The following is a 27,725-nucleotide window of genomic DNA, read 5'->3' on the forward strand; positions in this document are numbered from 1 at the left end:
GGAAGACAGTACGTTTATGGACCACTATACACACTATAGGTTGTCGCATGGTTTTGTCGTTTTCTATATTCTTGCCCTGTTTCGTGACGCCATCTTTAGTCGACAAGAAACGATGGTAAGTGAGCAAGCAATTTTTGTTGCGGCTTATAAATGTATAATTTTTGTTTATTTTACAGAGTGTGACTTCACTTTTGGCGTCGAAATGAACGCCGCGTTGTAACTATTAATGGCTCCGTGTTTTATCTGTGCAACAATAAGTAAGGTTAAAGGCAGCGTTTAGTGATTTTGCCTAAAGCTAGGCACATTAGCTTCTTAGCTTTCAGAATTTGTATTTCTCATTTTTTTCACCAAGTTATTCTGTATCGAAATGTAAACCATATTCGTTTGTTTTCTGTTTGTATACATGCTACTTTCAGGGCGTTCTTATTGTTCCCTTTCGACAAATTAAAAGCTGAAGTGTCCGCTGGTGACTTTGTAGGTAGCAGCAACGAGCTAACATTTGAACGGAAAACATTGTTGAAAACAATACAGCATTATCAGCTATCACCTAAAGCTTATTTATTGTTTAATTAAAACCTGTTTATTTTCCAGGGTCAAAGTCAGAGTGGAGGCCATGGTCCAGGAGGAGGCAAGAAGGATGACAAGGTGACTTTTTCTTTCCAGGTTTTCTACATCTGAATATATTTCAAATTTCCCAAAACAGCTGAAAACAGAACAAAGTACCTGGTTATCTTTCATCAAGAGCAATTTCTTAACTATCCATGTTAAAAATGTTTGCATTTCTTCATGGAAAAAACATAAACATGTAAATACAGTTGCATTGAGTCAAAATTTAAATGAGTCATATATCTAGTAAAAGCACAATATTTACTTAGATAGAAATAAAAGTAAAATAAAGTCTAAGATGTAGGTGTTTTGAAAAGGTTTGCTAGATTTGGTGTAGTTCACTGATTGTCAACAATTTTAAAACTGCTTCTGTGTGATTAATTGTATCTTAATTTTTGCCTAGTATTTAAAAAAAGTTGTCAGGCAGTTAAAAAATAAATTAAGTGGAATATAACAGATGCTTCTCATGAAATGTAAATATTTTTTAAAAGGTGATTTATGTAATTCAAATAAAAAAACTAATCTAGCACATTCTAATGATTTCTAATACATAAATTGATCAAAAATTTCAATTGTATTCGTATTTATGGTCGTAGCTACCAGCTAATAACTCAATAATAAATTTCATAAAGCACAAAACGACATCAGTGAGGGGAAAAAAAACAGATGCTCGGCTTAATTCTTTCTGAAGAATTTGGTCAACACAGATCCTTCTTGGTCTTAAAACCTGCAACATGCTTCAATACAAGAACAACAGTAGAAAACAGTTGATTCGATCTTTGTTATTGAGCTAGAACAAAAAAAGTAAATGCAGTTCTTACTGTAAGAATCATATAAAATAATGAAAAGGACCATTTATGTGAAAGGTTGAATAAAAGAAATATGTCTTTACATAAAATAATTGGGTGAAAAATATGAACGGCTTTTGAAAACTTCTCAACTGCCTGGGAAATTATAATTAAGACCTTATTAGTTCAGCCATCTAATACTCTAAGCTGCCCTTTTTTCTGTTTGAAGGATAAGAAGAAGAAGTATGAACCTCCCATTCCCACCAGAGTGGGCAAAAAGAAGAAGAAGACAAAGGGTCCCGACGCCGCTAGCAAACTTCCACTCGGTAAAGAGGCAATGAAACACACAGACCAACTGATCTGACAGTATTTCTCTTTCTTGCAATCTGTGCCAAAGCCTGACATTAAAATGTTAAAGGCATCATGTCTGCAAAAGAACAATAAAACCCCAACTAGTAAAAAGTTTTAAGGGGAAATGCTCTATATAGTGATTTTTAACTGTTTAAAGCCCATGTCTGGTGTTTTTTTTAAAAATACAGTTTAAGTAGCTGACCTGTTTGTGTTTCAGTTACGCCTCACACTCAGTGCCGTCTAAAGCTGCTGAAGCAGGAACGGATTAAAGACTACCTGCTGATGGAGGAGGAGTTCATCAGGAACCAGGAGCAGATGAAGCCTCTAGAAGAGAAACAGGAGGTTAGCCTTCGATCTGACGCCCCTGTCTTTCTATCAAGTATGTTTGTCTCAAGTTTTCTTTTTTTTTTTTTTGCTTCCTGCTATAACAGGAGGAAAGGTCAAAGGTGGACGATCTGCGAGGAACCCCCATGTCAGTAGGCACTCTGGAAGAAATCATTGATGACAACCATGCCATTGTGTCCACCTCAGTGGGATCAGAGCATTATGTCAGCATCCTGTCCTTTGTGGATAAAGATCTGCTGGAGCCTGGCTGCTCCGTCCTGCTAAACCACAAGGTGATGTTTGGGCTAATCCTCGGCTTACAGTTACAAAAAAGGAAGTAATAATGTTAACTTAAAACAGTCATTCTCGCTCGGCTACACCAAACCAAGACTTCTGTGTTTCTGAAGAAAGGTATCCATGTAAAATACTTTTTTAATGTTTTGCTGTAGGTTCATGCTGTGATTGGGGTTCTGATGGACGACACCGACCCCTTAGTGACTGTGATGAAAGTGGAAAAAGCTCCTCAAGAAACCTACGCTGACATAGGCGGACTGGACAATCAGATCCAGGAGATTAAGGTATAGCATGAAAAACTTATGAACAACTCTTTTAAAAGATCAGTGTGAACTGTTTATGTTTTTACTTATCTGGTTAAGGCCTTATTGAAACTCATTCCATTTAGATAAAAAAATATATATATTTCATTCAGATGGTCGCATTAAGCTAAACTGCCTTTTGCATGACTACACTGATTCTAACTTTGGGGTTCCTCCTGCTGTGGGCTCTGGCTTTAAATATTGCCCAAAGTCTTCAATACTAGCAGCCACATCAGTAACAATTGACATGCCTTAGCAGGTTTAGGCACAAGGAAATAATTGGAGTCGGTTTTAACCTTTAAATTCTCCCAGAATTTTTTCTATTTTAAATTCTCTATTCCTAATTTTGATGCCCACTCTGCCGAACTGAAATAAGAACTGAACGAATTCCAGCAAAGAACAATCCACAGGAGCCATCTAGATCTACCGAAAGTATGATAATTTTACTAATTTTGTATTTTATTTTATTTGGCATCTGTTTCATGCAACAAAACTCAAAAGCTGAACATCAGAGTATGAAATCTCATCATCCACAAAAGTCAAAAATCTCTACTTTCAGGTCTACCTGAGTGGAATTGAGGATGTTTATGGCTAATAAACTGTACCTGGTAGCTTTACCACATGAATGTTTCTCCAAGTGAGCGCTGCATTGAATATTTTTGGAACACAATTAACAGAACTTATCTCCAGGATTCTCTGACTGCTAAGCTAGCTATACCATCTCCCAAGGACACTCTAACTTTCACAATAAAAGCACTTCTTGTTCTGTTCATTTAAAAGTTAAACACTAAGTTATGTACTCATTATCTAACATAAACCATAGTCAATGCAACATATAATTAGGAAATAGACATTATGGGCAATGGGGAGAAATAAAGAAAGTTGTTTATAAATTCATAAAGATTGAACATAATCATCAAAATTGAATTCCTAACCTTCTCTCTAACGTGAGACTTGACTTGAACCTCGGGCCAGAGCTGAAAAAAAAACAACAAAAAAATAAAAACCTGTGAACATTTCTGCAGATGCAGATTTTCTTTACCTTTTAGCCTGACTCGTGTGTCTGCTTGGAAATTGTTTACCTATGTATATATTTTCAGTTTTCTTTGGGTTTCTGTGATTTTGCAGCTTCACATATGCTGGATTTTGTTTGGTCGGTTCTATTTATTAAAATTACATAAAAGTGTGTTTTATTTATTTTTTCTTCTTCTTTGGCTGCTGTTAGGAGTCTGTGGAGTTGCCACTCACACATCCTGAATACTACGAGGAGATGGGCATCAAGCCTCCCAAAGGGGTCATCTTATATGGACCCCCTGGCACAGGTACGAATATTATCCTAACATATTTTTCCTTTTCTATAGCTGATAATAAAACAAACCAACATGGAAGGTTTTCTTGAATTAGTAGCTGGTTTGAATATAATAGAGTAACAGAAAGTCTACAGGAATAACAGGAGTAACATTTTTTGCTAGGATGAAAATATCAAGCTGTAGCTGCAGTTAATGTCCTTTATAGCAGAGTATCTCACCTGGAGCAGGAAGATCTCTTGGCCTGCTGTTTTATTTTCCATCTATAATAAATTCTTGGTATTAATTGTTATTTACATGTTCCTCTTGGCTTATTACAAAACCCGAGGAGTATTTCATCCACCCATTCAGCTGTCTTGGAGCAGGAACATACCTAGAACCTGCAGAACCAGACTCTTTTATTATTGGGCTTTAATTTTGATTAAATACTGTTTGGATCCAGTAATGAATCCCATCATTGGGACCTTGGTAAAGGGCACTGCAACATGAAAGGATGCAGCGTTATCGGCGCCCTGCAGGTTTGTAGATCCCACCATGCAGCGAGCGTCTGAACAGACAGAAAAAATATTCAGATTCTTTGAGGAGTTATTAATTAAAAATAAATTTGTTTTTTTTTAGACTAGAGGTGCAACCTTAACGGTAGCTGTTATCCAAGTGTTTTACTAATTCATAAAATAAGTCTGTGGCAAATTTAAATGTGTAACAACTAGATTTTTTTAATAAACCTGCTTCTTTAAAAGCTGATCTTTGAATTTTCTTCAGCCTTTTAGATCTTTGCTCACTGGAATTAATCTAGATAAGTATATTTTTTTCTTAAAATAAGTGCATTTGTTCTTGGATTGAGGAAGTAAAAGAGACATCTTTCCAACGGAACAAGACAATTTACACTTAAAATAGGAAAAGACAATTGCAATGTCTTATTTCAAGTACATATTATCTAATTATCTAATTTTAAAAGTAAAAATACTCATTCAATACGCAAAATCTCTCATTTACCTACTCAAATTAAGGATAAATACACTTAATTTAAGACATTTTTTACTTATTTCTACATCATTTTTCCAGTGCATAGTTTTATTCTATTGGTTAAATGAATCAACCATCCTCCATGTATGTTTAGAGTTTGTGGCAAAACTATTTGAGCACAGATTATATTCTTATTCTATATCATATTCTAGTGGTTTTGTATGAAATAGACCGAAATATAAATATGATCGGAAAGTAGAACAAAAACCTTCCCTCTACGGTCTGTTCTGCGCTCTTTTCCAGACTGAACAGTCCAGCTGTGTCGTTCAAAGCAGTTTTAATGCACCTCTGCTTAAACTTCACTTCTTTCTCACTTATGTTTTCCTTTGTCTTCTTGATGCTCATTTAATCACACAGAGGTTGACTAACTTAAAGTTTGATTTATTAGCTGATTTGTGAGGGTTTAAGCTGCTGTGTATAAACGGATGGACATTTTTAGCTGTTTATTGGTTAAAAAAATGTTTAAAATTAGCTTATAATCAAGCACTGCTTTGTTTAAAAGAAACCCAACATATTGGTGTAAATCTCTATCCTGCCCGTCCCAGGCAAGACTCTGCTTGCCAAAGCTGTGGCCAATCAGACGTCAGCCACCTTCCTGCGCGTGGTGGGCTCGGAGCTGATCCAGAAGTACCTCGGAGACGGACCCAAGCTTGTGCGAGAGCTCTTCAGGGTGGCAGAGGAGCACGCCCCGTCCATCGTCTTCATCGACGAGATCGACGCCATCGGCACCAAGAGGTACGCAGGAGTTCAGCTTCACACTGACTCAGATTTGAACAAGGAGAGCGTCAGAGAGGTGATGATGAATCACCTGTGGCGCTGATACAGAGGTGTCTGATCAGTGTCATAACGCAGCATCTCTCAATAAATGCATCTGCATCCAATTTTACTCAACACCCAGTGATATGCTGGAACAGGATGTTTTGTTTCATGATCTTAATGAAAATATGTTTCTATAAAATAGAAATATTCCTAAAAACCTTTTTGCATCTCATTCAGTGTTGTGGCCTCTTTTCTCCTGGATCATTTATTATGTAAACACCTGTCTTATATATAGCTGTAGAGTTAAGATTCCAGGGATCTTTAGATATACTTCACATCAGAAATTTAGAAATATTTCTTTTACTAACTTTAATTAAAAAATTGAATCGAGGGTCGTCAAATAACCAGGTCGGCTGGTTATTGGTGAGGTTTTCTTGCACAGCCTCCCAGAAGAAGACAAGAAGTGATTGAATTGAATCTGGGTTAAGTAGGACTTCAAGTACTGAAGTATGGCTGCAGCTAACGATTATTTTGCTAATCGATTAATCCGTCGATTATTTTTTTGGATTAATAATCAGATAGCCTATAGGATAGGATCCTTAAAGAAGATTATTTTACAGAATTAAACCAAGTGAAAGTAAAACTTTTCACCTTTAGGAGTTCTGGGGTAGAGCATATTAATGAACACAGTTTTTTATCTTAAATACAAAATATTTATGAATTTCTTTGCAATTATGGTATAATTACTGCTTTAAGCGGGTCGTTCTGTCAGCTAAAGGCATATTGGAAAGTCTCTATACTCCAATTAATGATTAATCAATTACTAAGTTAGTTGAACATTATTTCAATAATCGATTAATCCAATTAATAATTTCAGCCCGACACTGAAATGACATTATCGATTTGAGCTCCTGGGTCACCTCGTACTAAATGAGGATTATAAAGAGATTGTTGAGTCCAGTCTGCTAGTAATTCTCTACATTTATTAAATACTAATGAAGAAGAAATGGTTATTAGAATTAAGCAGAAATTTAGGAGCTTTCTGTTTAAGCAGCATTTGTTGTTGGTGTTTCCAGGCATCTGCGCTCATGTTTTCAAATCACTGTCTCAGCTGCACATACGACACATTAAGGCCTCCATGTAGAGTTGTTTTCTAAATGAAAGCAGCTAAAAGTCTCACTTTGTTGAAGCTTTATGTTGAAACTTCCTGCTGTGTATTGTTATTCATGTCTGCTCTGTGTTTGGTAGGTACGACTCGAACTCTGGGGGTGAAAGAGAGATCCAGAGGACCATGCTGGAGTTGCTCAACCAGCTGGACGGCTTCGATTCCCGGGGAGACGTCAAAGTGATCATGGCCACCAATCGGATAGAAACGCTGGACCCGGCCCTCATCCGACCCGGTCAGTCGGTATCAGATTGGCTTTGAGGCTGTCAGGGTTTGGCTGAGATCCTCTCTGCGCTCTTATAGCTGCAGTACAGTAAATCTGTCTGGCACGTAGGAAATGGCTCCATTCTGCTGAGTCATGGCAGGGAGGGGGAAATTGAAATGTCAAGTCCTTTTTCTTTCCTGCGTTTGGATGAGAATTTATAATGCAGATCCCTTAAGGCGCCACTCTTCAAACAAAGATTGTCACGTGTTGCAGGCATTACATTCACTTGACATTATCAACAGCTCTAGTTTTTATTTTCTTAAAAGAAAGAGGGATTTTTTTCCTTCTTTTTATGCAGTCTGCTCTATAAAACAGCCTAAATAATATTTAAATGATTCATTCTTTTAAACTAAAAAGAAAAAGCCTGCAAAGCCTTGTAAAGTTGTTCTTTAATAATAATAATCCAATCTTGTTAATTCTTCAGGTTTTTCTCAAAGGCTCGGTGCAACCGAAGCTAATAGACACCTCATGTACAAAAGTATCGGGAGTAAGTTTTTGTTTTCCTCCTCTCACTCAGGGAGAATCGACAGAAAGATCGAGTTTCCTCTGCCGGATGAGAAGACCAAAAGAAGAATCTTCCAGATCCACACCAGCCGGATGACGGTAGCAGATGACGTCACCCTGGATGACCTCATCCTGGCAAAAGACGACTTATCAGGAGCAGACATTAAGGTGAGAACGTTTCAAAGAGTCTTCATTCATAATCTACTGCAAGGTTGCTGAAAGGAAAACACTGCTCACATTTATGCTCTGTCCCTTTTACTCAGCACCCCTAAATAAAGAGCCAGAACCAAAATGGAAACTTTTGGCCTATTTTGAAAATATATATCTGAAGTTGGTACTTCTGCAGATTTCCCTAGCTTCAGTTTTTAATTTGGCTAACCACCATGCAGAGAGCACCCAGTCAGCTTTGTTCTGTATTCACTGGATCCTTCTCTTGCTCTTTTCACCGTCTCCCGTTGCTGCTGCGGCTGCAGCCACTTATTGATTAGATGAGCCCTTAGATATCCCACACTCATCTGATGGGAGGAAAAAAGACAGGTGTTCAAATGGAAAGTTCTGCAGTCGGCTTTGTAAATAATTAATGTTATCAGCTAATTAAGTTAAGTGAGTTTTTCCATTCAGTAGCGTCTTTTCACTGGACGTTAGGTCATTGCTTTAGCTTTGCTGCCCCCTTGTGGGCAATGATTTCACTGCAACTGTAGTATGATCTAGAAGCCTTAGACCGTTTCTTTTAGGTTTATTGTCAGTTTAGTTAATTTTGGGATGATGTGCAAAAGCTATCCATTTTGCATAATGCTGCTTTAGTTTGTTTGTGGCTCCTAAGTTCCACATCGTGTAAAGAATCTTTTCTAAAATCCCAGAGGACAGCTATGAACCTTCTGTTCTTCTCTCGTTTTTCCTCCAGGCCATCTGCACAGAGGCAGGCCTCATGGCGCTGAGAGAGCGCCGCATGAAAGTCACCAACGAAGACTTCAAAAAGTCCAAGGAGAACGTCCTGTACAAGAAGCAGGAGGGCACACCGGAGGGCCTTTACCTTTAACGCCCAGAGCTCGTTATCGTTTTCGTTCCTCCCACACCAACCCTTCCTTCTCCATTTATCAGGGCGAGGAACAGCGACATCAGCTTTTGTGCGCGTCATGTTTTGCTCCATCCCACTCCCCTGTTATTGTTATTTGTTAAAACAGTTAATAAAAGTGATAAATAGAAACCATGCTTTGGGTGTTAGTCATCACTTTTAACAGCTTTATTCACAGGATCGCTTAAGCTTGCGGCGCCATCTGGTGACGTTTACTTCCTGCATGAATCCTGCTGATAGAGGACTGCATCATTTTAGAAAGGAGTCAAGTTTTCCACATTTGGCACATTATAACCACAAAACTCAATTATTTTATTGGACCCATTTTGATAAACATGATATAAGATGAAAGAAGAATATTTTGTCTCAGTTTTAACTTAAAGAATGAATTTTTTATCCTCCCTGAGCAGCGACTAGGCTAAGCTCAGATCGGATAAAGACCTATAAGCATCAGTTTTAAAGGCTTATCATAGATTCTCCATAAAATTTAGCTCTGGACTTTGACTAGGCCATTTGATCACATCAGTACAGTTTGATCTAAACCATCCTCATCCTGGATCTCAGCCTCTTCCATGTTTCCGCCTGTAATGCCCCAAATGTACCAACATCCATCTTCTTATGGACTCAGTTAAACGTACCTGCTGCAGAACTACTTCCTGAAAACGGTTGTTCTGGATCTTCTTCTTGAAAAACATTTTTGTGAACATAACCAAGTTACAAATGTTTGTGGTTCCATCTTAACAATACTGAAATGGGTGTGAATACTTTTGGAGTCCATAGAAATGTCTGTTTGGAATGTTTGACACGATAAAAGGAATCCAAAGAGCCAAGAATAGAAGTGCTGCTGCTGCCTCAACAGAAAATATCTTTCATATTATTTCATATTATAGCCATAAACCTGATGACAGCCGAGCTGCAGATCATTAAACACCCTCCACTGCCGGGTTTTATCCAAAGATTACCTTCAGGAGCTGCATTTTGTCAAAAGCATTAATGCCTCTCTTTAAACTTTACAGGGGCTGCTTATCAGAAAGAGGAAATAAGGTTTTGGTCCATGTCTCCAATTTATGCATACTATTATAAACAAGTCAGCAGATGAGTGCTTCAATTCAGTAACACCAACTAAGCCGATGTTGCTGCAGTCTGACACGCGGAGAGCAGCTCGTTGATTTAATTCCTCATGATGTGGAACCATGTGGAACTCAGTGCTCAGCAGAAAGTGGCCCCATGCAGCAAGCGTTGGGCCAAGTTGCAGGGCTGGGGTTGAGGAAGGAAGGAGCTGCTGCTGCTGCACTGCAGGCCCCTCACTGGAAAGAAAACAACAAAAATACTCTTTCTCCTAATAAGTCAGTCATGCATTTCAAATCCTAAACAATGAAATGAGTGGTAGCTGCTGCCAGTGATTTACATGAATGCGTTTGGTGTTAGTCCTGATGGCTCCAGGCAGATTCTGGTTAAGTGTTTATTAAATCAAGTTCCTTCCAGATTAGTTCACAAATAAGTCTTTATTTGAATGAATTAGTATAAACAAAATATCTGTTATTTGCATCACAAATTGTACGGCAGGCTTTGGCATCAAGGTTCATCAAAGAAGAGGATTTCCCATCAGCCTTTTTAAATGCAGGTAAAATCCTGAGTAACGATGTGATTAAACTGAGGATTTAATTGAATCAACCATATGTAGGTAAATACTTCTGGGAATTGATGAATATGTAAAGATAAAATATTAATAGGCTTTACGCCTCCAAATGCTGCAAGAAAAATATGTTTTTTGGGTGGGGGTAAATGTCCTGATTAGTTTCAAGCATTTTAACAAGGAGGGAAGCCTTCATCTGAGGTGGAGGGAACATGGGATGCAGCAGCGGATAAAAGGGTGTTTGCAAAAATAAAAAATAAAATCATGCATTTGTATTAAGCCCTTTTTATTCAGGTACTAAATAAAAGTCATTCAGAACTCCTAAATGAAGTCCTGATGCGAGGAATGAATCTGTTAAATTTAGCTTTGGAGATGGTTGTTAGAAGTATGAGCGGTTCTACAAGGGGACCAACAGGGGCCAATGCCCCTTTAGAACTAGTCCTGGCCCCTGAACTGAAAACAAACTGCATAAATCTAAATATAAATCCACTTTTTTTTAAATAGATTTATATTACTTTGATTTGAGAAGGTAGGTGAGACAATTTGCAGATAGAATAAGATCATTTATGCTTAAAAAAAACAAACAACTACTGTCTTTTAAGTGCTTAGTCTTTGATTATCTTGTTTTAAGGGCCAAAATCATCTTTCCTTTGGCATATCATTTTAGTTACCTGCTCAAATTTAGGGTAAATACACAGATTTTTAAGAACTTTTAACTTTTTGAGATCAGTTTCTGTGGTGTTCCGTTAAAATGTTTCCTTATAAGTTGACAAAAGAGCATAGGATTTGTCCATTAAACCAATTTAATCATTCGTCTTTACTATTTACTACAATAGCTATTTAGAAATTACAGGGTTTTATGCTAAAAGAAAAAAAAAAAAGGAAAAAAAAGCACTCTTGTCCTCTTTTTGTTTTCTTTTTTTGACCCCATGAAAAACAGCTCCCCAGCAGTAACTTTCATCTAGAAACATCCACTGGTTAGAGCAGTGTTTCCTAACCTTTTTTGACTTGTGTATTCCTTTGGGCAATTTGTCTTACCATGAATACCCCACTGTCAAAAGCATTCATGCTGGTCCAAAAGTGGAACGTACAATAACTGATTATAAAACAAAAACTATTTTACTTCATCTTTTAATTTGAGCATTTATTTCTTAAGCGTCGTATTCTTTCCATCTAAAAAAAAAATAAACCTGTATTTATAAAACAGCTGATAGCAGGCTGTTCTTTACTTCCAGGACGTTCCTCTGCCTCGTTTTGATGAACTCAGACATACAAGAAAAACTTAGTTTTTGGTTTATGACAGCTTGTTTTTTTCAGTAGGGCCCTCACAAAGCAAAACCGCTCCAAGCCCTATTTTATTTTACTGCCTAAAAAATAAAGTATGTTCATGTACTTCCGAAAAAGTTTAAAAAAACAATCCACTGGACTTGGTTTCCAATATTTGAAGACGTTTCGCTACCTCTCCAGGAAGCTTTCTCATGTTCCTCTTGCAATGCACTCGCGGACCACTGAGGGGTCGCCTACCCTAGGTTGGGAATCACTGGGTTAGAGGACAAACGGTATCGTGACCGGTCAGAAATAATCTGGTGAAGTTTAAAGTAGTGCAAGTTAAAACGATAATCAAACAAATATAAAAAAAAAAACCCTAACCCAAGCTAGATTGTCAAATGAAAAAGTATAACTGAAACTTGAAAAAGGACAACTGCAAATATACCAAGAAATGGCCGTTCTAGAGGCCTGTGGAAACTCTGGAGGAGCTGCAGAAACCCAAAGCGCAGGTGGGAGGACCCGTCAACAAGAAAATGATGAATAGTCCACTACAACACTTTGAGTTTTAAGAAATAGTAGGAGCAAAAAAAAAAAAAAGCTTTTGATAACAGAAAAGTATGTGGAATCCTAGTTTATCACTATAGGATAGATTTAGAAGAAGGTTCTCAATTCTGATGAGACAAAACATGTTTATAGCCTGCATACAGACTTAGACAGATTTATTTGTAATTTTAAATCGCAATTGGGAAATTACATTTGTAACAGCTCTCTGGACAATTTTATCATTTTTTTAAAGTGCATCTTTGAAAAAAAAAATATATATATATACATATAAACAGTAAATTTACAGCTTTTACATTTTCATTTTTTATGATAAAATATAATAAAATAATAAAATACAGAGCGCTACTGGTGACAGAAAACTTTTAACTGCATCTCATTTTTAACTCATTATGCCTTAAAAAGGCAAACTAAACTTCAGCAGGGCCAGGAAAGCAAGTAGGGGCCAACAGGAATAAAAATAAGTGGAATTTATTGGTTTAGATTAAATTAAGGACATTTAGGAGCCCTTTAAAGTCCAGACCTAAATCGATGCCAAAAGACGCACTTCGGCGTAGGTAAAAAAAAAAAACATGATTTGCAAGATGCTTATTTAAAAAATGCTTCTTAGAGTCCCTATTCTGTTCCAGACGCTGTTCCCCATTACAGGCTTAATAAACTCCCAGTTTGTCCGCTAGGTGGTGCTGTTGTCACACAGACTTCAGTCCGGATGTCTTTGCACATCACTTTGCCCTTTTCTGCATCGTCACTACTAATTTTGAGTATAACATAATATTCAGGAGCATGGGAATATCATATACAGAAAAACTAAAGAACAAAAAAAGGCAACATTTCTGTATACCGCTAAGCAACATGCAGCTCCCCCATGATTTTCTCCAAGCACGTAGCCTCGCCAGCCAATAGTAAATATGCGCACTTCTAACATCGAGCCTATCAAACGTTGTCCATTCCTTTCAAACTGACTCCGTTAAAAATGCTTTTTTCTCATAAAATCGCCACAGAGCCGCTAAAATGGAAGAAATGAACACGTCTGTTTTGTTTATCCCCTTAAAAATTATTTATTACGTTTCCATTAAGAACCACTGCCTGGTGCAATGCAGGTCCCGTGTAGCCAATCGATGCGTTCGGCACATAGAGTATAATATTGCAGGTCCTCAACGGCCAATCAGAACGACCCTAACATACACGCGCCGCACACTTTCCCGTCTCAAATACGCTTCCTAGATTTTCAGTATCATTCCGCGGTTAGAAACTAGTGCCTTCTGTCAAGAAATTGTAACTTCTAGAATAACCATGAAAACGTCTTAGTTGCTGATCTTAGAAGAATCTTAGAAGAAAAGATTGTGTTTGAAAGTAAATCTAATTTTGCACAAGATTAAATGAACAAATTGAATTTAAAAGTGAAGGATATTTTGTTAAAAAGTTTATTTCATGACAACTTAATTAAACGTGTCCTAATCGAAGTGATATTCAGTTACTTGTTTTTTTTTTTATTTTATATTGAAATAGGAACAATTTAATATATATATACATACAATCGAAAGTTATTTGTGATGTAAACACTACAGCCATAAACACTACAACTATAACTTACTCAAACTTAAATATAATTATGTCATTAGATTGACTTAAATTTATATAATCTCTAGAAGCACAGGAAATTTTTTTTAATAAATCTGAAGTTGAAATTCTCTAGTATAAAACTGTAATGATGAATTAAGGAACTATATAGTAGATATATGGCTTCTCACACTAAATATCCCTCTATTACTGTATTATTATATGCTTTGCTTTGTCAGTGATCACTAAAACAGAGTCCAAGCAAGATAATAATATCAATAATTAATGGAGTGTCAGAACGAGCAGGAAGATGCTCCTCTTCTGTGCACTGCAGACGTTTGAGCCGAGCTGATTGGCGTGCTGGTAGCCACAGCTCCGCGCTACAGCAAACGGTTCCGAATCGCAATAAGGAAGTAAACGATAAGCGCATGCGCGGCGGAGGGATACATCCACACAATCCTCCTCTTCCTCCCACCTCCCTGTGCTGGCCACGGCCAATATTACACACTCCAAACCCGCCAGTGGAACTCCATCTAAGGGACGAGCACAGTCGTAGCCTGACTCCACAGACCAACAAGCACACAACCCATCCGCCATGGTACGTATGGCCATTCATTCTTTGCATAATGGAAGGAAAACTGCTTTTTTTAAAAAAAAAAAAAAAACCTGTAGCGGCGCTTGTTTTATAAACCATTACATCCCGCTTTGCTTACGTTCTCTTTTTGATGTGCACTCTTATGGGGCTACTCCTATGCGTTCAGGAGCGGGAAAATATAAGGAGGAAGGCTTGACGTTAAAAGGTCTACGTGAATCATTTTTTTTGCTGTATTTTTGCGGTTTTATGTTTGGGAAATATGCTCACCTATATTATTGGTCTCCACGCTTCATAACTGCGCAATTAGCTGGTTGGTGGCCGCGTGCTGCAGCTCGAATTAAAACTTGGACGACATTTGGAGGTGTGGGGGGGAAACTGGGAGGCTATTCTGGGTTATTACCGGATTATTCTCCTGGTATAAATGGTTTTCATTTTCCCTCGCTTCATTCGTAGCGCAGGCATGTTATGAAAACATATCAAACCCCCCCACCTCCCGCCATCACATGGATACTGATTAATCCGTGGTTCATCCTCGGTTCTCTTATACATGATGACGGTGTTTGGTTCCCCCCCATTTTTTTTTTCTTGCACCATTTTTGTTGCCGTTGTTCTCGTCAGTGTTCCGCAACGGAAATGGACCATATACCGTAAAAAAAAAAAAAAAAAAAAAAAAAAAGCGAGGCGACATCTCCGCTGAAGCTCCAAAAGAGGCGCTACCTGTTCCCCTGCAGCCCCAGACGGCCTTTATCGTCCGTAGGCTGGGCTATCTGCTTGTGTCATGTTTGCTGATTTGTTTGCCACTTTGCAAATGTTTAGATGTTATGCAAATACGGCACCTGTAAGGACTCTCCGTCCACTGTCTGAAAAATATGGACTGGAGGCACGAACAAGTGTGATCAACCTGTTTTCTTCTGCAGAACTGCAAACCAGCAGAGATGTTGAAACCTAGCTGTCATCCTTGCCTTTATAATTACATATTCTGCATGTCACTCTTGCTTTTTTAGCAATCTCTCCAGGCCTCCATGACTTGCAGAAATTCATTTAGCTGTAGGCAAGCCTACCTTGACTTTTGCAGCTTTGGAACTTGTCACCAACTGGACAAAATGGCCCCATAAGTTTTGCAGTGTGAGGGCCCTGCTATCAAATATCCCTCATATGGTGTCAAGCTTCCATTCAGTTTCACGTTGCAACCCGCCACCGTAACTTGATTGTTGCAGCCGACTATAATCCGGGAAAAGTTTCATCCGGGGTCGTAAACAACTCACCTGGAGGCGATGGGTGGTTTCAAGTGGAAGTGGCCCCACCATGTCCCTTCTCTTCAATTGTTTTGTGATGCATGTTAAATACTATGATGGATAAACACTTAGCTGTGTCCAACATGTCCTCCCTGCATCTCATTGCATCCGTGACTCCACCCTTCACCTGCCACCACGCGCCATATGTTGCGTTGGCCTTTGTCGCCGGACGTTAGGAGTGTGGTGATGTTTACGCAGCCTCTTTTTGAGGCAGCTTGTGTCTGAGGCCTCACTGTCTTTTGTCCAGCTTCATAAAGAGGAGGCATTCTTCGCCCTCTGGGGCAGTGAACCCACCCACCCCCATCTCACAAACACACTCACTCTAAGCAGATTGTGCCAAGCTGAGTTTCTGAAATGCTATCATGTGAGAGCGAAAGGCATCTATCCCCTTAGTGGGACATAGCTGGTATGATAACCTTGATTAAAAAAGCTGTTGAGCTTCATGTTAGACCAAACACTAAAAACTATTTGCTTTTATTAGAGCAACACATTGATTTTTACAGCTGCAGACTGATTCCTGATTTTTCTTTAAGGTCTGATACACTGTTTTTGTCTAAAAATGCTATAAAGGGTTTGATGTTTCAGTCAAAAAAATAAAAATAAAAAATACAGACACAAAAAAAAAAAGAAAAACAAGCCAGCATTAATGAGTTTATAGATGAGAATGATGAGAGTGTTGTGGTCTGGATGCTGGTTGGCCATTTGGCTTTACTGTCTATTGAACAACCCACAACAGCAGCTGATGATGCAAGGCGCGGCTTCCAGCTGTCCTTTTTGACCCTGCTCTATTTTGAAGCATGGATGCGTCTAAGGACGATTTTACACACCTCTACTTAAGTGTCAAAAAGCGTGTTTCTATTTGCAACAAGCTGATATTAGCTTGTAGAACACTTATATCCTCGAAGTTGGCTGCTTTTAGCTTTTCCATTTTTGTTAAATAGTATTTTAAAATGATATATAACCGAGCGACTGCAGGAAATTCTTAGGAAAACAAAAAAAATAGTTTTTTTTTCAGCTGTTTTCTGATTGACTGATGGAGATGCTTCCTGTCTGCATGAAGCGCCAGGGAAATGGCTGACCCGACCCACTCATGCCACAGATTCCAAGCTGTTATCTGGACTGACAGCGTGGCCCTTCCGACGCTAAGGGCGGTGAATCACAGGGAGTTTCCTCTGTGCTCAGAGAGCCACCGCACAGAGAGGGGGGAAAAAAAATAGGAGTTGCTATGGCACCAGAAGCCCTCAGCAGGTTGGGTCAAAGCCAGAAGAGGATCCATAGCACTGAGTCACAGCAGTGAGACGACACAGCGCTGACATTAGGCAGGATGAAGGAGAAAACATGCAGATGAACCGCTGCTTCATTTTGGTGCATGAAGTGAGGAGACAGGCAGGTTATTGATTCAGGACGTCTAATTGTTTGAAACTCCACCAATTTCAGACGGAACCAGCTGCTGCCGCCGTCGCTCCGTCCACGAGGAGAAGCCTCTCCTGTTCTGGAGGAGCAAAAAGGTCATTTAGCTGTGCTGTCATGTGGTGGTCTGCTAAATGCCAATCCAGCCTAAACTAATCTAATCTTGATGCAACAAATTAAATTTCCCAACATGGAGCGGCCTCACCTCCAAACGGCATTCTCTACATTTTGCTTTTACAAGCATGCAAACCTAACAACTGGAAAACAAGGCAGCAAAGGCATGGAAAGTCCTGGTGTGGAGGAAGCCTGCCATTAGCGTGTGTTTATGAGCGAGGGAGCATGTGCTGCTCCTCGCTCTCTGTGTGTGTTCCTCCTTCAGTGCCAAGCGTTCTGATGTCAGACTGCTCCGTTAACTACGATCATAAAAATACCTCCGGATCAGTAGCTTACACCAGGAGCTTTGTCTTCACACTTTACTGCTGCTGTTTTACGTAGAGGTTTAAAAGAGTGTGGCTGCTCTCAAACCATTTAAAGCATGTATGAGTCAGCCATGATTTGGCCTAAGATAGTCATGATGAGGCAGGGCAAACCACACCAGTCCAGCAGGTTGGATTATTTTTTTCCTGTCTGTACCTCATCCGTTCTGTTACTGAAGTGTTGTAGACTGAGGCAGTTGCTAGGAGATCAAGTTAAGACAAATTCCAGTAAAACAAGCAACATTTCCTGTCCCACCACGCCAGCCCTGATTACATGTCTCCTTCCAGCATACGTCACTCTGTGCCAGCTTTTCGGGAAACGCCGTTTCTGAAAAGTTCCAGTTAGATGGAGATGGTTTTCGTGTTCTCTAAACGTATGAAGATAGGATAAAACAGCACCTGCCCCTCCCCTACTTGTTGCTGGGAGATTGTTTTTATACATTTGAGCTGTTGGGGGATATTTTTTAACCTAAATACTGCTACTTATTAGTTTCTATGGTAACACGGTTATAAAAATGGCTGCTAGTAAGGCTATAAATGCAGAAGAGCTGAAAAAACCTTTGTTGTTAATTTTTTTACCTTTTTTAATTGTGGGTAATTTGTGAAGTTTAGAGTCAAACGGTGAGCATATGAGGCTCAATGTGGGACGACCACTTTGACACCATAAGGGACAGATTATACTTCTGCAACCACACACATCAAATGTCGCTTGGGTCTGGTCACAAACCAGTTTTGCTGGTATGCTTCTGCACCGGTGGTTTGGCATTTCTAGGGACGCGCAGCAGTTTCATGCCAAAGCGCAAGGGGGAGCCTATTCAAGAACTCACGAGATCTTCTTCGGCTGCGCCGGCAGGAGTCTTTATTTTGCAAAACAACGTGTCTGAGGCATCGTACAAGTGGTCGCACTTCCGAACCTCCTCGATCAACCTTTTTTCGTGGTTATACATTGTTGTTATCACTCCTTGGTTTTTAAAAATGGCGCGCCCCGGCACCGAATCGAGAAGAACGACCACACAGACAGTCGGAAAGGCATACCAAGGACCAATCACAGCTGCTTTTTGTCTGCGCAGTTCTGTTTGAGTTCTGAGTGGGTGTTCGACCCTCCGACGTGTAGTCAGGATGGGGGGCGTGGTCGCACACAGTGACAGATTTGATGGTTGCAGAGGCTATGCGTCAGAAGTATAAATTGGCCTTAAAGCTGCTCTGTTTTATTTTTCAGTTGGGTTATATATGTATGTTTTGAGTCTTGCTTTGGTTGTTTTTCAACATCCTCAGAGGAGAGAGAACGCTGTGAGCAGGGTGGGGTTTCATGCAGACAATCTGATAACTGAAAGGCTTTCCTTAATGAATAACCTGCGTGTTCTCCCTTTCCTCTCTCCCAACAACAGGCTGACCAACTAACAGAGGAGCAGATTGCAGGTAAGAGACCTCCTCTCATTCCCCAACCAAAAAAAACACAATGCTTTCCTCTTTGTTATTTTGTTTACTGGCTCTCAGTGGATTAAATCCAGCCCTGCATTATTCAATAAAGCTAGCAGTCATGTAAGGTAATGTCTCTCATTAGCCGTTCTGGCTGCTTCCATGTCACATGAAGGGAAACAGAACATTGAAGGATTTGGCAGCAGCCCCCCCCCCTTCCTTGGCAGATCATTAGCTGTTGGAAATGAGCAGGACATAAGGGGCTGAAGTATTCACAGCAGCTATGAGTCAGGACTGCAACCTACAAAGTGTCCCTGAATAGACAGGTTTCCATCCATGTTGCTGATTGGTTTCAAACACGGAGGAAACCTTTATGTTCTGGTCATAAAAACACATCGGGGGGCTTTAGTCTAGAACTTGGAGCTCTGCTTTCCATTCAGCCGAACCCCCTCTGTGGTTAATTAGCGTGTGCAAAGAGCTCAAGGCGTAACACTGTTCTTCATTTATCGGAGTAGCTTAGGAGTGGAGAAATATTGTAGAATTAAGGTAAACTGATCCTTATATAAAAAAAAAAAAAACAACCTTCTTCCTGTTGCCATGTTAACTGGATTCCTGAGAAGAGTGAAAGCTCATCAGACGGGCCAGACGATGGTCATCGGAAATCTATTAGCCCCGGAGAGCCACATTATGACCCGACTTTGTTTATGCGGCCGCAGCAGTCTAACAGCCTCAATGTTCCCTTCAATCCTGCAGAGTTCAAGGAGGCTTTCTCCTTATTCGACAAGGACGGTGATGGAACCATTACCACCAAAGAGCTGGGCACCGTCATGAGGTCGCTGGGTCAGAACCCCACAGAGGCTGAACTGCAGGACATGATCAATGAGGTGGATGCTGACGGTCAGTATCGCATGTTTGTTCTGCCTGAATTATCAATCATCCGATACAAGATGGTTCTTATTTATGCATAGAAGTGGATGTTTTCGACCTTTTCACTTTATCCGGGTCAAACAGTGCACGCTGTTAAGAGATGGACCGACACATTGCTGCTTTTTCCGTTATTTATTTTATTTTTTGTTTATTACTTTCCCTTTTTTTTTTTTTTTTACTTGTGTAACAATAGATATTATTGTGTCATTTTTATCATGTAAATAGAGGAAGAGAAATGAACACCTGCTTCATGAATATGCCTGACATATCGGACTGGCTAGACTTGAGTCAAATCATATGCATCTATCTGCCTTCAAACATCAGTACTGATTGAACTCTAATGCTGCTAGATGATGTGTTTATAGACTGAAAAAAAACAAGTTTTAGGTATGATGCCTTGAATGAATAGGAGGGAAGATCTGCTGTTCACTCATGGGAGAAATGGCTGATTACCTGTTGTTTGCTAATTTCTGAAGCAGAATCTCAATGAAATGGGGGATTTCTCTCTGTGTTTATACCATTTCACAGAAATAAAGCCAAATTTGCATTTATTCTCCTTATTCCAACTTTAGAGTTGTAAAAAACAAACAAAGGTGCCTAAAGGTTGAATCTCGTGTGTTTCTCACCAGTCATAATTCAATATGGCTGCCATTTATATAAAAGTACTGACAAGACACAGTACAACAAAACCCCTTTATCAACCCTGTTAGTGTTTGGGAGTACAAAATACAGAATAATGCATATTACAATCAGTCTGGTCACAGAATCCCGCTGCTTGTTGGACCTGGATCTGGGACACAGCTACTGTAACTTTGGTTTGAGTTTTCTCTCAGATCCCTGTTCTGAATTTTAAGGAAATCTGCAGTTATCCTCTAAAACTGGCTCCTTGTTTCTTTGGTTTGTTTTCATTAATGTTTAGAGTCTAGTGCGAAGCTCCGCCCATCCTCTTAAGGTGCCTTAGGACTGTATTGTGTTATAAAACTGAGTAATTTAGGGTGTGTAAGGTCGACTGAAATGTGTCACATTGAGAAAAAGTGTGCGTTCTGCTCTGGCCGACATGCTGACAAATCCTCCAAATTACCCAAACTTTTGCAGGCGACGTGGAAGGGTTTTAATATTTAGGTTAATATGATGCTCCCTGGTTTTTAATCTACCAAACGACCCATCAGCTGCTGCAGAAAGTGCACAGTCACAGCTCTTTTCCTCTACACACGTAGCGAGGAAAACCTCTCTGGATTTTGGATTTGATTTGAGCCGTTAAAGGTGGGGCTGCCGTGATTTACAGTCATTGCGTGACTTTGGTATTTAACTCCCCCATGGCAGATAACAGGGGATTAGCTCAGGCATCCATTATTGTCCTGCCTCCAACACATCAGCTGCGTTGTTGCCCATCTCCCTGCATTTCTCTGCCAACTGTTCGCCAACTGTCCCAGCCAACTGGCCGACCAGCTTTATTGTCAGATGACGTATCCCTCTGTGTCAGCAGTTCAGTCACGGCGCGTTCGGCTCCATCAGAATCCACCCTGACATGAGACGAGCAGGTGGAGTGTTCAGAACAAGCCATTCGTACAGAAGCCCGAGCTTCAGACAGTATAAAAACAAAGATCCCTTAAAGATGTGTGAAACTCATTCAGACATCTCTCATTATGTAAAATAACATCTTAAAATATCGAATATAACAATGTAAAAAAAAAAAAAAAAAAAGATGCTCCATCCCACCTAGGATGCTGTAGCGGGACGACGTTGATCAGAATAAATCGATTCCCCCCTTCAGTTAAAGATGATCCCTCCACTCCCACCAGTAGCGGCACCCCATCACTAACATCCCCTTGTTCTGCCTCCCTTGGCTGATGCAATATAGGTCAGACGGCAATGAAGGTAGTAATGGAAAATAAAAGTGGTTACATAAGGCCTCTGTGCTCTGCACATCCAGCACCCACATTGGATGTCAGCTGGCCCATTGAAAATCAGCTTTATTTACCAAACAAGCGTGCTGGGGCAGAGAATGACAATGACTGCAAAAGAGGGCGGTTGGTTTGGACAAGACAGATGAACGCTCTGATTATAATAAAAAAAATGAATCAGAGCAGAGCTCTGCTCCAACTTGATGACATAAAACCACACGTACCCCCAGCACATCACTCATTACACAATCCTAGCATCCCCCCTCAGCTTCAGGTTGGAAGGAGGGGGGGTCGGCACACGTATGAGTGTGCTGAGATGTCTCAACCATCTATATTTTGCGTCAGCACCTCTTATGTGTAATCGCACCATCTCCCACTCGGTTCACTCCTTATATTCTCTCCTCTTCACATCTCCCTCTCTGTCGCCCACTCGCTTCCTTCGCCCTCTCTTTTCCCCTCCCACTGTTTTCTCTCTCTACTCTGCCTTCTTCCCCCTTTTCAGTGCAGAAGATGAAGCCTTACCCCTCCTGGTCCTATAAGGGCTCCAGGTGAAACATAAAAGGAGTCTCTCTGTCAGATTCCCTCCCTCCTGTTGGGAGCTGATGAGCCACAGTCTGATCCCGGTTTAATCCTGTTGTGTCTACAGCTACATGGATATTGATCCGACAGAACACATGCATGACAATAAGCCACAGTGGCGGACGTTGGAACAACCTGAAACCAAACGACTTAAAGGGGGGGATTCTCCAACCACATTCAGATTTGGTTTTGATATTTTTCTGAAAATCCAACAGATGGTTTTAGAAACATTTTGATCTGTTCTGCTACATCCCAAAGTGTAGAAACATTAACCGACAGAGTTTGCAAAGAAATAACAAATATTTTAAATAGTGGTTGAAATAACAATTCTTTTAAAAACTTATGACATATTGACATGCTAATCCCTGTTTCATAGGTAGCATAAAACATACTCGAGATAAACAATAGATCTTTTTCTCAGTATTTGAACATTCAAAGGAAACATGAGATGTCTGGAAATGACAATAGACCTATTTTTGGTTTTACAAAACATTACCTTTTTTCTTGTTCCCCTTACTTCCATGGAGCTAAAGCTGCTATCCAGTTAAATTTTCTAGCAGAAATGACATTGATCCTAGGGGCCATTTTTTTTCTTTTTTTAAAAACATAAAAATAATAATAAAAGTAATATTAATTTTTTATTTATTTTTTTATAAAAGAAGCTTATATTTACTGAGTTTGGGAAGAAGAATGCTAGCTCCCGTTAAACGGCTTAACTTGTGTGATTTATTATTTTTTTTTTTTTTTCATCTTTTTGCCCTTTCAGGGGCGACTTTCCAGTCGTGCGTGATTTTTCCGATCAGCCTGACTTTCAGCCTGATCGTGCGTCGTGTAGTGTACAGGGGTAACGAGGGCTGATCAGCCTCTCACGGCCACCTCCTGATCAGGAATCGTGAGGTCGGGAGGAAATCAAACATGTTTGATGGGCAAATTGCTCAGGAAAAAGGATTCTTCTTCTTTTTCCCCTCAAATGTTAACAAGGAAGCATGGCAGGTGCCGGTGAAATGAAGTTCTTTCTGTAAAATAGACAGACCGTAGTAGCCATGTTTTCTCAGCCAATTCTTTGTCCAAATACGTCACCGCCTTTTCTTCTTAGTGCTTTCAGCACAAAATTGCACGAATTGCCAATGCAGCGCGTTTGTTCTAGTGAGCTTCATATTCCTCTTCTACTGGTTTGGCTTCCGGATAGACGAGTCCGTGTAGCGCTGTCTCACTGCGCAGTTGAGTTTGACATAGTTTTCAGATGTACAGTGTGAGCAGGTAGATATCATCAGAGCGTTGTGCTGCACCGTGTGACAAAATAATTGTGAAACCCTGCGGTTTCGTCGTCCAGTGTGAGCTGCAGCTGCATGCAACGATTGAAAAAAAAAAAATCGCAGTGTATTCCCAGCTTTAGCATTTTAGAGGAGTGTCCGAAAGTCTATTGGATGTAAAAGGGCTCGAAATTTCCCACAATGGAACTTGAAAAGTAGTGATCATCCATGGTCACTAAATCCCAGATTGCTTTGCTAGAACTTTCTTTGCAAAGTGTCATGGGATTTGTTGTTGCGGTGAGAAGAACAAAGATGGGGCGGACACCATGCGGAGAGGCAGAGTTACATGCGCAACGGGGAGTGAAAAGCAGTGATCATCTTTCCAGTTAGTTAGCTGAGGTTACTATAAAGTCCACCATACAGTCCCCGCTCTATATAGTGATTGCAGGATTTAGGGGTTAGGGCGGACATTTGGACACGGCCTTAGTCAGGACAGCTTTTAATGTGAAAATGTGTAAATTCTGGACATTTGTTCTCCATCCTGCCTGCTGCTAGCATGTGCTAAATAAAAGTTAGCTACTTCTTCTTTGATTTCCAATTTTGACTTTCCACCCCCTGGTGATTAAGAAAAATACCAAGATACTGCCTCTTTGTATAAGCTGCATGGTTCAAAAGGCGTGGAAAAAGTGTCGGCTAATAATCCAGAAAATCCGGTAGTCTTTGTATCTAGTAAGTGCAGCATGACTAAGAAATGAAACCTTTTTTTTGTTTTGTTTAGCTTTTCTTATATCTGCCTGGGATACCAGTTCCTTAATACTTGGAGAAACTGCAGTTAGTTGGAGTCCAGAGGGGACCAAGCTGTGATTCATTTATTTTCCTTAAATGCCAAGCTGCACAGTTTACTAAATGTCTAAACTATGGGTGACCACAGGCTCCCTTCTCCTTAAAGCCAAATCTACCATGGAAAGGTTTAAATCAGATCCACATCTGTCTGGATTCACATTACATTGGCTGTAAAGATGCTTGGAGTTTCTTTAAATACACACCGCACTCTCTAGAATAGTATATTCTCAGCAATTTTAAAATCATGCTTAATTTTCCATTCAGTGTAGAGTGAAGCAGTGCTGTGTTGATCCCCTTTTAAAAGAAAACCAGTAAAAACTATGACATGACTTTTATACAGCGCTGTCTGCGTCGTTTCATCGGATCTAAACGACTATAGGAGGACAAACAGAGCAGAAGCACCAAATGGATGTTTTCAGTTGGCTGCTTCTCATCAGCAGAATGCTGATTGTATTATTTCAGCTCATCAGAGTGAGCTTTTAACTGATGGTTTATTCAGGATGATTAAATGTGCCTCATTGATCATCCCTTCCAGGTAATGGAACCATCGACTTCCCAGAGTTCCTGACCATGATGGCCAGAAAAATGAAGGACACAGACAGCGAGGAGGAGATCCGCGAGGCTTTCCGGGTATTCGACAAGGTATCACAAGTCAACAACAGCTGGAATGGGACATGAAGTTAAAGGGTTTGCGGTATGGAAGGGGCCGGGATTATGGAAAAAAAAAATGTTAGAATTTTCAGACCTTCTGAAAATTGTAAAAAAAAAAATGTAGCCATCCATTAGTTTAGCTAACTGTTCCCATTTGTCTGTCTGCTTGTTTGGAAACCTGAAGAAATATTTGTATTTTATTTCATTTTTTTTTTTTAGATCTTAAAGGGTCTTAAAAAAGAAACATTTTATGACATAATCATTTGAACCCTTTTCCTCCGCTTCCAGGACGGGAACGGCTACATCAGCGCTGCAGAGCTCCGCCACGTCATGACGAACCTGGGGGAGAAGCTAACAGACGAGGAGGTGGACGAGATGATCAGAGAAGCAGACATAGACGGAGACGGACAGGTCAACTATGAAGGTATGTAGAGGAAACTCATAACTTTGGTTTTATTAAACTGGGTCTGCACCAATGCTCGTGTTTCTCTGAGGGCGAGCTGGGCTAACTGTCTGTCAAGTCTGTCATTAGATGGGAGCCTTCTTTAACACAGACACACGAAAAAAATGTTTTTCTACTTTCTTACTTTTAACACCAGAGTTCATCAGGTTTTATTTGAGTTTTATGAAACAAGATAAAGGAATTTTTTCCAATTTAGAAATCTGAAGACCTCTTTACTTCAGTACTCCCAGGTAGCATCCCGTTCAATCAGTTAGCGTCAGAAGTCCGCTAACTAAGAAATATGGTCCACCTCTCAGCTGTCCAATCGGTGTCCAGAACCTCCCAAATCTACGGTATGTCTCCAGTTCTGACTTTCCAGTATCACCTGTACCCTGGCAAGGAGAAGAAACTAGAGTAACTCTGGATGAGCTCCTGAGATCCATCTTAGTTTAAGGAAATTCCTGTTTTCAAGAGCAAAGCCCCTAGGTAACCTCTTGGTTAGAGATCACAATGAACACCCCCATTGTAAAACACGGTGGTAGTGTCATCATGCTGTGGGGAGGTTTTCTTTAAGCAGGGATAGAAAAGTTTGTCAGAGTTGTTGGTAGGCTGGATGGAGGTGGAAGGAGAGCAGTGATTGAAGAAAAGGCTGCCTGTTGGAGACAGATACACAGCACAGTTTTTAGCTGGAGTTTTATTATCATTTTGTGCTGTTGCAGCGTTCTTTACTGTATCATCAGAGCTCCTGGAGTCTTCGTCTTTCCCTTCCCCCTCTCCTGCCCCGTCCCTCAGCACATTACACAAGAGACTGCGCTCATTTTCTGAACAGTCTTGGCTGTAAATGTCCTACTTCCACGTTCTCACTGTATCACTGAGCATGTTCTCTATTTAGAGTGTGTTTGTTGTTTTTACTGGTCCAGCCTGCCATCCCACCACTGGGCTGCTCTTAGCACAGGGCAGCGCTTTTAATTCATGAGGGTGGAAATGGAGGGGATAGTAATTAGGATGCATGTACTAAAATATGCTCAACTTGATTAAAAAATGAATAAAGCGTTTAAGAGTTTTCAGGTGATGCTCATCCTGCTGGTAAAGCTGATGACCTCATTGTCCTCTCTCTCTCTCTCTCTCTCTCTCTGCAGAGTTTGTACAGATGATGACTGCAAAGTGAAGCTTCCCCGCCCCATCCTGCCCCTCTTAGAAGAAAAAAAAAATAAAAAAAATAACCAAAAAAAAAAAGTTTTACTTACCTCTTGGAAGAAAATGTTCATTTATTCATACCGTTTCTGTATAGAAAAATAATTGAATGTTGAAATAAAATATCCTTCTGTCCACACAAGGAAAAATATATAAAAACATACAAAAAATGTCTGCATGAAAATGATGGTTAGTGATTCTGTCCCACCCCCTGACCCCCCCGATCCCCTCCCTACATGGAGATCAGTTTAGCATCAGTACGAGTGAAAATAACACCCAACCCTGTTAACTACTACCTTCAGACTGAACCCAAGGCGTTTGGCCAACTCCTCCCGGTTCCATATGCTCGTGGTAAACGTCTGGGCTGGCCATCTCTTCTGTCTCTCTTTCTGTTTTCTGTTCTTCATGCATGCAGCTTGAGACCGGAGCACTAACCCCAACCCCCCCGAATTTATTCCCCCCGCCCCGTCCTTTCCTCCGGACTACCAGAGCGTGCTGATTCCACTAAAACCCGTCCTCTTGTTGGTTTGGTACAGTTTTTTTTTTGTATTTGCAGAGGAGCCCTGTACTGTTAGTTGAGAATATACCAGGTTCTAACTCGAGCATTAAAGTGGAACAGGATTTAATTGTATGCTAGATAAAAAAGAGAAAAAAAATGTACAAAAAAATACATTTTCAGACGTTTGGCATGTTTTTCTGTTATCTGGACGGCCATCTTAGTAGTTGTTTGTCCTTCCCTTTGTGAAGGAGGGGAGGTGTTAAAGAGTCTTACAGTGAGCTTTCTTTTTATTCTTTTTCTTTTTTGCTAACATGGAGTGTCTATCCTCTTTTATTGCAAGAGAGAATCACTGGCCTTTCGCTTTTCTTTTTCTTCTGTTCTTTCGACTCAGACGAGAGCATGGTGAGGGCTGCGTTGCTGTTCATCTGAGTTCAGTTTACATTCAT

The 27,725-nt window shown here is 40.1% G+C and overlaps 2 protein-coding genes across 2 annotated transcripts; both read left to right on the forward strand.

Annotated features, from left to right (window-relative positions):
- The first annotated feature begins 16 nt into the window (after nucleotides 1-16).
- psmc1 (proteasome 26S subunit, ATPase 1) lies at nucleotides 17-8,901 on the forward strand. Its single transcript, XM_015391597.1, has 11 exons — nucleotides 17-115; nucleotides 592-645; nucleotides 1,624-1,720; nucleotides 1,963-2,087; nucleotides 2,177-2,362; nucleotides 2,519-2,647; nucleotides 3,891-3,987; nucleotides 5,544-5,733; nucleotides 7,006-7,157; nucleotides 7,705-7,859; nucleotides 8,596-8,901. The coding sequence occupies exons 1-11, from the start codon at nucleotides 17-19 to the stop codon at nucleotides 8,728-8,730; spliced, it is 1,419 nt and encodes a 472-aa protein (XP_015247083.1). The 3' UTR covers nucleotides 8,731-8,901.
- Nucleotides 8,902-14,233: 5,332 nt separating this feature from the next.
- Nucleotides 14,234-26,811, forward strand: calm1 (calmodulin 1 (phosphorylase kinase, delta)). The gene is made up of 6 exons (XM_015391604.1): nucleotides 14,234-14,390; nucleotides 18,957-18,987; nucleotides 19,741-19,884; nucleotides 25,029-25,135; nucleotides 25,433-25,568; nucleotides 26,726-26,811. The coding sequence occupies exons 1-6, from the start codon at nucleotides 14,388-14,390 to the stop codon at nucleotides 26,752-26,754; spliced, it is 450 nt and encodes a 149-aa protein (XP_015247090.1). The 5' UTR covers nucleotides 14,234-14,387; the 3' UTR covers nucleotides 26,755-26,811.
- The last annotated feature ends 914 nt before the right edge of the window (nucleotides 26,812-27,725 follow it).

This window comes from Cyprinodon variegatus, unplaced genomic scaffold (assembly GCF_000732505.1).
Source record: "Cyprinodon variegatus isolate N-32 unplaced genomic scaffold, C_variegatus-1.0 Scaffold551, whole genome shotgun sequence".
NCBI classification, from domain to species: domain Eukaryota; kingdom Metazoa; phylum Chordata; class Actinopteri; order Cyprinodontiformes; family Cyprinodontidae; genus Cyprinodon; species Cyprinodon variegatus.